Consider the following 10,146-nt stretch of genomic DNA (forward strand, 5'->3'; position numbering starts at 1 on the left):
GTCACAGACTGAAACAGGCTCCAGGCTCTGAGCTGGCAGTCAGCACAGAGCCCGACGCGGGGCTCGAACCCACGAACCGCGAGATCATGACCTAAGCGAAAGTCGGACGCTCAACCGACTAAGCCACCCAGGCGCCCCTCTTTTAATAAATATTTTAGTGTATTTTAAGTGGTGTCTCCCCTTTGAAACCTTCCTTTATTCTGAAGGAATAAAGTCTGCCCTGTTCTGAAGCTATTTAAGGACAGAAATCAGATCTTAATCATTTTGTAGAATCATGGTCGCTGTAGCATTTACATGGTGACTTGGACAAGTAGGCATTCAATATATGAGAGTTGAATTGCATCCTTTTAAGGTAAACATCTTGAAGAAAGCTTTGACTGAATATGTGTCTTATGTTTTTACAGGCTAATATTGCCAGTGATCACTGGTCATCTTTGGTTCAAGAAGCAACAACTGAGGCCTTGAAACTTTGCTTTTGTCCATTGGCTGTATTTTTACAAGCTTTGTTACAATTCAACCGCAAAATGGGAGCAAGGTATGAAAGATCTTTGTTCCCTTTTTTTTTCTTGGAAATACTTTTTCTCTTTCAGTCCTTCTAGGAAACAGATTTAAAGTTAGTCTAACAAACTTGGTGTTATTCATATATTCGTTACTACTTTGGAAAAGCTGTTCTAGTAACCAAATAAAGAAGAAAGTGAAGTCTTACATTTCTTTTACAAAAAATAGTTTGGTTCATAGAATATGAGAGTCTGGGCATGACAGCATTTCAAGTAAAGATAGGCTGGGAGTTTGGCTGTCTTAAGATACAGCAACATTGCATTGTGGATTCTAGAAGCCAAAAAGACCCAAGTTCAAAGCTAGATTGTCCTAAGTTCATGCAAGGCAATAAGCTATGAAAAACTAATGAATATTGAAAAGATAGAGACATGTTATAAATAATGTGGTTCTTATATCTTAGAAAAACCCAAAGTTTCTGAGATAAAAATGTAATAATTTTAGTGATTATTTTATTGGAGGGTGTGGATGGGATCAGAAATAAATTTGAAGAAAACTACTTAAAAGTCATATGAATGAAATAAAAGAATATTTTGAAATTGTGAGAATGATATCTGACTCTAATGGACATCACCCATAATGCAAAGCAACTGTAGGTAAGACAGTAGTTTAGGAGCATACGTTACTGGCACAGGATAGGTAGTGAAGACAGAGAGCATAATACATATAAATATGTGTCACATCAACATCCCAAAATAGGAGTGAAGGAAGAATTAAGACTAAAGGCTAATCACCAGTTCCAGCACCATTTATGATTTGTTTACTTTTGGTCATCTTTTTTTTTGTATGGCAATTTCACCAAGAAATGTTTTAGGCTATAATTTACACTTCCTCATCAACTCTTTCTGCTGAAGCTCGAGATAGATGAACTTAAGGCCTTAGCCTCCACCTGCCTGTAATCTGTTAGCATATCCCACAATGTGATCACCACCAAAAATCAGCCCAAATCAACATAGAGTCAAAGAAAAAACAGTGGGCTTATTGTGATTTCTATGTAGAAGCATCTTCAAGATAAGTTGTTTAGTTTCTGCTTCAAACCAATTGCTGCTTATAAGATCCCCCTATTCAGAACTTCTGAAGTTATAATTTGTGTTGTTTCTACAAGTTTGGAAGGCTTTGGAGTCTTAGATGTTAGTAAATTAGGAAAGAAAAACTTAGAACACAATTGTGAATCAGCCTGTTCTATTACATATGTTCACGTATTGTACATGTCCTTTAAAGCATACACTAAAAAGCCTGATATAATACACCTTGAACTTAGTGTAAATTATCTTTGTATTACTTATGGATTTATTTGTTTCCAGTCTGTTTTCAAAAAAAATTAGAGGTAGAGCACTCAGAAGTGCTTATAAAATAGGAACCTATTTTGATTTGAAATGAACCTTAATTTACTTATATGCAAAATGGGAATAGTAACAACAACCTAACCTTACAAGGTTGCATATATTAAATGTGACCACATGTGTAAAACATTTAGCATAGTACCCAACATATAATAAACACTAAAAAATGTTAGCCATTATTATTACCTTTATTCTATGAAAAAAAAATCATGAAGTAATCAGCACCATGTGGGCAAAAGAATGAGAGAGATAATATGTGTGAGACTAGTAAATAAAATATCTTGTATTAATTTAAATGCTTTGAACTAAATGTAAGTCTCTTTTTCAGAGAGACACGGCGGCTTTTGGAAAGAGTGGTGTATCAACCTGGATATCCTAAGTCTATTGTATCAACTGCACGTTGGTACCTGCTGAGACACTTACATGCCAAAAATGACTACGAGCTTATTGATGTAAGGCATTAATTTTATTCACAATATTTCATTTTGGGCCTTTGTTGGAGGAGGGGTGAGGGGTCCTGTCCTGCGCATTGTAGGCTGTCGAGCAACATCCTAACCACCCTAAACACTAGATGCCAGTAGGTCTTTCTTCCTTCCTTTACCCAACTTGTGACAACCAAAAATATCTTTAGACATACCCGATGATACTGGTAATTGCCCCTCATTGAGAACCACTGATTTAATACTCCTAATAGATACTCCCAATAGTACCATGTACTCCTAATGTACCATGCAGAATAAGAAAGTATTGATGAAGGTGCTAGATGCTGGCTGTGGTGTTTTTTATAAGCATTGCACTGGAGGCAAATAAATAAGATAGGGTTGGAAGTAGCATAATTTAATGGGATCTTCATATTATCTTTGAAATATTATTTATACTTCTTGTCTTTAAGATGCATGTGACAGTTTCTACTCCTCATGGGATGATGGCTCTGGTATCTAAATATATAAACATAATTGTTTGTATATCTAAAATTCTTTTTAGAAAGTATATAAAACACATACATTGTTTTCTCATAACTTGAGCCTCTAATTTTTAAAATAAAATGAATGTAAATGAGAAACTTTTTAAATACTTACAACATATGAAATACTGTTTGCCTGTCAATGAAACTTATAATATCAAAGAAATATTAATAAAAACAATGCTTGGAGAAAGACATTATAATTATCCTATTGCAAACCAAAAAGGTAGAACTTTTATGAATGCTGGAAGACACTTCTCCATGCTGTTCTTGCATTTCTAAACATCCCGTGAGCAGATGGTCTGACTGCTCTTTGTTCCAGACCATCTTTTCAAGCCTTGGGAGACCGACATAAGTGTCTTCCTCCAAACCAAAAGGTATGTCTATTTATTGCCCATTATAAAAGATTCAGGTCTCAGGATGTGTGGGTGGCTCAGTCAGTTAAGCATCTGACTGTTGATTTTGGCTCAGGTCATGATCTCACAGTCATGAGACTGAGCCCAACGTTGGGCTCTGCGTGGAGCCTGCTTGGGATTCTCTCCCTCCTTCCCTGTCTTTATGCCTCTCCCCTGCTCACGTTCTTTCTGTCTCTCTCAAAATAAATAAATAAACATTTTAAAAAAATAACAAAAAATATAAGATTCAAGTCTTCTAGGTTCAGAGTTCATTTTTTTAAATGTGATCCTGAATGTATGTGGGAAACTATATACGTCCCTACGTATCACCCTTGTGAGTCTTAGGAGCCAAGGGAAACAAATGTAAACGTCTTGATGCTCATGCGATTTATTGTATCGCGAGTGATTAAAAACATTGTCTCTGACCCAAGAGAGTCGCATCTTTTGGCACTATCCAAGGCTAACTTGTTAGCTTGCAAATAGATCAAAATCTCAGACCCTTCGCAGTGTTTGAACATGGAACAACCAAAAGTTTTAGTAGTCAAATGAACAACCAAAATTAAATCTTTGAGTTTGTGGAATTGGTGAAAACCTTGCAAAGTTTCTTGATAGAGCCTAGAATCTAGAATCTCAATTCTAAGCTTGTGGTTTTAAAGGAGAGGAGTGTCACTTGCACAGTTCTGTGTATAAAATGGTTTTTTTTGGGAAAGGGTTTAGAGATGACAGCATTGTAAACAAAGCCACGAATGAAACCTTCAATTTTATACAGTGCTGATGATGGTAACATTCATAATATTACATCTTTACTAATTGAGCATTTGAATAAATTGTGCTTATCTTTGATGTTGGCTTTGGCTGAACATTTTATTTCAGCAAAAATGACTGGAAAGATTGCACATAGTCACTTTTTCTTGTGCTGTTTGATGTTACCTGCTGCCTTTTGGCATACTTGGCTTCTATGGATTTAATTACAGTTACTGTTAATAAACAAAATACTAATGTTCCTGTATGTGATTTCCCTTAGGTGCTGGTAAACAATGCCAAAACTCATGGAGATACAAGAGCGTTGGAATTGAATCAGAAATTGTCCTCACAGTAACAATGAATTATTTTATAGTAAACCAACAAAGAAGCAGCTATTAGAAAGTATAAATCACTGAATCAAGACTTATCCCCAAAGCAACATTTAAAAAACAAACAAACATAGTTATAATCATTCATTCCTATTTTAAATCTAAAGATTTTAAGTTCTTAAGCTCGGGATTTAATTTTCCAAAAACTCTTAATGTAACTTTAATTTGAAAAATATCTCTTTGATTTCGAGAAGTCCATAATGAAAGGAAAAAACAGGATTCCCTTAGGTGTTCATCAGTATTTTGTAAACCATTTTTTTCTCCATCTTGCGTTGTGCACAGTAGGATACTTTTTGTGCCCCTCTACAGTAAAGCCTTAATAGCCATTTTCCAAGTAATATGCAAAGGCAGATTAGCACAACGCTGAATTTTATTTGGTAAAAAGTAAATTCAAAGATGTAATTCCTTCTATGACTTCTAGAGTTCAACAGACCAACTCATCATCCTATCTAAATAATCTTATAGCCTATTTTACTAGTGGCTCATCTCAGATTCTGTTGAAGAAGCATAATGTAAATGTTGGTGAGTCCTAGACTGCCAGTGGATATGTTTGTATAATTCAGAGCGCTCAGGTGTATGGCTGCGTTAAAAAAATTAATGCAAAATTTTGGAAACTGTGCTGACAATGTTTAATCGATTATGCAGTTCCTTCAATTATGAAAAGACTTGAACTTTCTGAAATAAAAAATATAGTGTCTTATTTTATTTATAGTATTAATATCAGATATACTTTCTAAGTTCCAAATTTTAAAACTTGAAAGCACATTTATCTATTTTTTTTAGAAAACCTTTTATATATCTAAAGAAGCTGTATGTTGCTTACTTTGCATTTATGGTTTTAAAAAATGTTTTCAGACATTTACATATATTATTTGTTGTATGCAAATGTGTGGTTGTACAATTTATGGGCGTAGTTTTTAAATCCGCTTTGTGTGTTATTTTGTGAGATAATATAAATTGGCAAAATTCTGTAAGTAAATTTTACTCCAGAGGTTAATCTAATCTATTGATCTGACTATAATTTGATGAATTCACAAATTTGGCCAAGTATTATCATCATTCATATGTATGCAGTCAGAATCTTTAAGGAGAAGGGCCTAGGACTCTGCATTGTAAAGGCATGGCTCAGAGATTCTAATGTTCATTCAGGTTTGCAAACCACTGGATGAGTCCGATGATAATTCTTCCCTGTACTTTTTTTCGTTAATAGGATCAAGCACTTGCCATTCTCTGCCCATCTCTTCCTTATCCTAACAGCTTATGATTCGTTGTTTTTAACAGCCTGGCCCATAGACTTAGCAAGAGATGAGCATGAGATGGTCTCTGGTGCCCATGCCCTCCTGCTTCCTCTGGAAGGCCTTTTGGCCCTTACTGCAGAATGGGCTGGATCCATCTACTTAAATGCTTCAAGTCAGTTCTTGTATTCCATCTGCTTTCTGAGGTGTCACTTGCTTCACAAGGTTACCTTCATCTACAGGGTGGTTTTGGTTAGCCTTTCCTCCAGGCCTGTGACCTTTTGACTAAATTGCCTAGTTTTGACCTCCAGGGACCTCAGACACAGGTTTTTCTAGCAAGGAAGGTTTGAAAACATGATAGTTAATACCATCTCAGGTAATTCTTTTTGCATGGATGGATACACATCCTCTCTTTTGTTACCTTCTCTTCAGGTTGCTGCCTGGTTATCATGAGGCTCAAATAATATATGATTTTTATAGTGCTTACTTCATACCAGACCTATGCTGTTTTAAATATTGTCATGTAATCTTAGTAAGTAAAGGAGAATAGTGCTAAACAGCATGCTTAAAGCAAATAAATCCTGAAATAGAATCAGTGTTAACAGATTCTAGGAACCTTAAATTCATTTTATATGTAAGTTTAGAGAAATTACATAAAAAGTTATTTCCTGCAGGGTCAATATTTAGCATTCATGTTGTTTCATTATTTGAGAATTATAGTACATTTTCTGCTGATTTTTATCCACCATTTGTCTATTGATTAATTTGATGTCTATAGGCTAGCTTGGCATCTGGGAATCATTTTCTGTGGAAAAAATATATTTTGGCTTATAAGTAAACTTTCAGAACACAGTCTCTTTGAGATCACTTGTCATATTTCTAGAAATGTCCCTTGCATCAATTTCTAGTCAGGATAAAAAAGAAAAACAGCTTTAATTTAAAATACTGTACTCTTTCTTCACTTTACAAAATGAGTTGACAAACTTCCTTTAATATAGGAATCTACACAGAAAAGAATTGGACAGGGACTTAGAAGACAAGGTTATCTAAACTAGTGTGAAACATTAGATGAACATTAGGCAACATTACTGATATGTAATATATCAATATGAAATAATACATGTTTGGTTGCTTCATAGAATGATACTTGTTTTGGGGACATTTTATAGGAACACAAAAATGAAGCATATTTAATGTATGAGTGAGAAGGGCTTGCAGATCCCTTTCCATTTTTACAGACTTTAAAACACATGGAAACTGTTTTGGCAAAGTTGACCCTTATCTCTCTACAGGTTTTCTTCCACTTCAGTTGCTAATGGATAGAAAGCTTCTCAGACTCCCATGCTGCTTATTGTAAGGTGTCCATTATAAACTGTCAATTTGCAGGAGAGGCCTTTTTATTTTATTTTGTGTTTTACATTAGAAAAATATATTTGTGTATCAGATACAACTATAACAATCTTCCCACATATGTATTTTTGAAGACTTTTTATACAGAAAAGTTATTTAGAGGTTATACTTATAAAATAGAGTCACTTAAGACCTATTGCACTGAAAGCCCACTCAGTGTGTCTAGCTGTCCCTTTGCTATATAATAATAGGTTTTTCCTCTTTTGGTTGATTAGGAACTTTTTGGATAGCAGTGTTTTAAATTCTAATGTACCTTAAAAATACCCTATACAAATATAATTTTTGAAATAAATGCTAAATTATATTTAGGCCTCAAAATGCTTTGGAAAAACTTAAGAATAGGGTCAGCTGTTATAAAACATTTGAAATCCTTTTTTCATCTGTTTTGGACTTAGAATTGAAAATACCTGTTTCTTTTGGTGAAGGGAAATGATGCCGGGAAAGGGATAATTAAAATTGGAGTATCTCATGAAAAAGAGGTTGGGTTTCATATGACATCACTCCAGTGTTGAAATAATTTGCATGCCATGATCTCTCCTGAGTTTGAATCAGTACCAAGTTTCATTTGGGCTACATACTTGCCCTGTATATAGTACCTATTATAAAAACATTTAAATTATATAATTTTCTTCTGAAGAGAAGATGCATAATAAAAAAAATGTTTATCTTGCTATTTCTGCTTATGTGGTAGGCAGAATAATGGTCCCCGAAGGTATCATGCCCTAATCACCAGAACTTGTGTATATGTGGTAAAGGAGCTATGCAAGTGTGCTTGAGGGGATAGACCCTGAGACAGAGAGATTATCCTGGATTATTGAGTGAACCCAGTTTACTCACAGAAGTCCTTAAAAGTGGAGAGCTTTTAATAAAGTGACAATGGAAGGTCAGAGCTTTAATATTGCTGGCTTTGACGATGGAGGAAGGTGGGACAGCCATGGACTAATGGGCAGGCTCTACAAACTGGAAAAGCAAGGAAATATTCTCCAGTGGAGTTCCCAGAAAGGGATGCAGCCCTTCTGGTGTCTCGATTGTAACCTCCTGAGACCCGTGTTGGACATCTGCCTTACAGAACTGTAAGGAAATAAATTTATGTTGTTTTTAAGCCACTAAGTTTGTGGTAATTTGTGATGGCAGCATAGAAAATTAGTGCATTCCCCACTGTGTTTATTGTTAAAATGAATTTGCATTCCTTTGAATCTGAATTTTACTAGGTCACTGAAATTGGGGATTACCATCTTAGTTGTTGTCATAAAAGAGGTCATCAGATAAAGATGATGAGTTATTAAAAATGGTTACTGTGAAAATATAAATGTCATAAGAATTCGATTCTTAAGAATGTGTGGCTGTTTATTTCTATAATAGCTGCTGAACTATTCTCACTCAGCATGCTGCTTAGAGCACAGTATCACCAACATAGCGGATCAGGTACTTCACTCTCATTCTCTTTAAAAGAACTGCATTAAATTATACTTGCAAAACCTCAGTGGTGCATTTCAATCTGGGTTTCACTACCGAATAGGTATGCAACTGGTAAACTTATGTCTTGACCTTTAATTTTTATGTAAATTTGTAAAGTCAGGGTCTTGAGCTAGATTTCTAATGGCAGCATTCTCTTGTTCTAAGGTCACCAAAGTTTACTAGGTCCAAAATGCACTGGAGCAAAAATACTGACATAAATTGCTTGGTGCAGCACTGTGAAACAGCAACCCTGATTTCCACTAAACAGGGGGCTCCTCTTGTGCTTCCAAATCATAGGGTGGTACCCTTCCAAGGAGGCCTCTGCTGTAAAACAGTAGGTAATCAATCAGTTTTAGGTAGGAAGACTGAGCTGGAAAGCAAACCTACACTCAGGAGGATGCGGAGAATGTTTTAATGGGAGCCAGCATCCATTAATGGTTGAATGTAATTACATGTGCCTTCTACATACCAAATACTTATATTTCATACAGAAAGAGCACCCACATTAAATAAAATAAACACATTGTTTGATTATCTGACTCCCAGGTGGCTTAATTAACTTGAGTTTCTAAGGCCCTGCCTTTTTAAATGCCATTTCCTCTCTGATCATATGCTTTCTCTATGGAGAAAATATGCCACATAGTTTAATATCAGACAGGAATTTAGGGGGGAAACCACTATATACTAGTTTAAAAGTCCCAATCTTAATTGTTCTGTTTAATAGAGCAAGAAATAGTGGACAGATAGTTTTTACAAAAGGATTATTTGCTGGCTTCAGAAGTTTGGAAATCAGCCTAAAAAGTCAGGTGGTATGGAAAAAAAGGTGGTTACAGGTTCTATCTTTGCAGATGGAGTTATGTATCTTTGAACACAAGAGAAAAACCAGATGGAACAGAAGATTTTTTGTGGGCAAAGAAGGAAATTAGAAGATACACTGCTGAGAAGGCAAATTTATATTGTCATAAGCGGCTTCAGTATTTTACTTCCAAATTGCCCGAGGCTAGCCCTTGAGTGCCTCAGAACAAGTGCTGTTTATATATGATTGGAAGGCTTCTCTGTCCAAGGACGAGGCTCAGGATAATTTATTAACTCACTAGAACCAGAATTACAGTAAGCAATGGTGAGTACTTCGTGAACATGAGGAAATATGTAGGCAGCAATAAGATTTTATGCAAGTCACATAGCTTCTAACAAAGCGAAATAAGATCCAGCATTACAGAGCATCTTGGCACTCTTAGCTTCAGCTGAGGCGCGTTCTGTGCTTCTGAGGGGGTAATCATTACCCACCAGGGCTTCAGCAACCAAGGACTTACAGGCAGGGATAGATTAAATGATGTGCCAAGTTCTTTACACCATTATTATCTCATTTAATTCTCACCTCATTTTTTTAAATAGTAGATACTATACTCATTTTACAGACAAAAAAGGAAGAAGAAGAAAGCTCAGCTTTTCTTTATATTTTTAAGCAAATAGAATCAGTCCCCCAAGATCAACTCCAATACTATTGTCTAATTTGTTAATAATTGGTGCCACCTCGGGGGAGAGGGGAAAATGGGTGATGGGCATTGAGGAGGGCACTTGTTGGAATGAGCACTGGGTGTTGTATGTAAGCAATGAATCATGGGAGCCTCCCCCCAAAACCAAGAGCACACT

The 10,146-nt window shown here is 35.6% G+C and overlaps 1 protein-coding gene across 1 annotated transcript in view; it reads left to right on the plus strand.

Moving 5' to 3' along the window:
* The window catches only part of TTC37 (tetratricopeptide repeat domain 37), a 92,954-nt gene extending 84,593 nt beyond the window's left edge, over window positions 1–8,361 (plus strand). Inside the window, exons 41-43 of the mRNA XM_039239380.1 lie at window positions 405–535; window positions 2,227–2,350; window positions 4,282–8,361. Of these exons, the coding sequence (XP_039095311.1) occupies window positions 405–535; window positions 2,227–2,350; window positions 4,282–4,356 (330 nt within the window). The 3' untranslated portion in view covers window positions 4,357–8,361. The remainder of the gene's footprint in view (window positions 1–404; window positions 536–2,226; window positions 2,351–4,281) is intronic.
* Window positions 8,362–10,146: the final 1,785 nt, after the last annotated feature.

The sequence above is a fragment of the Hyaena hyaena genome, unplaced genomic scaffold (genome assembly GCF_003009895.1).
Source record: "Hyaena hyaena isolate Hyena2069 unplaced genomic scaffold, ASM300989v1 scaffold_156, whole genome shotgun sequence".
NCBI lineage: Eukaryota > Metazoa > Chordata > Mammalia > Carnivora > Hyaenidae > Hyaena > Hyaena hyaena.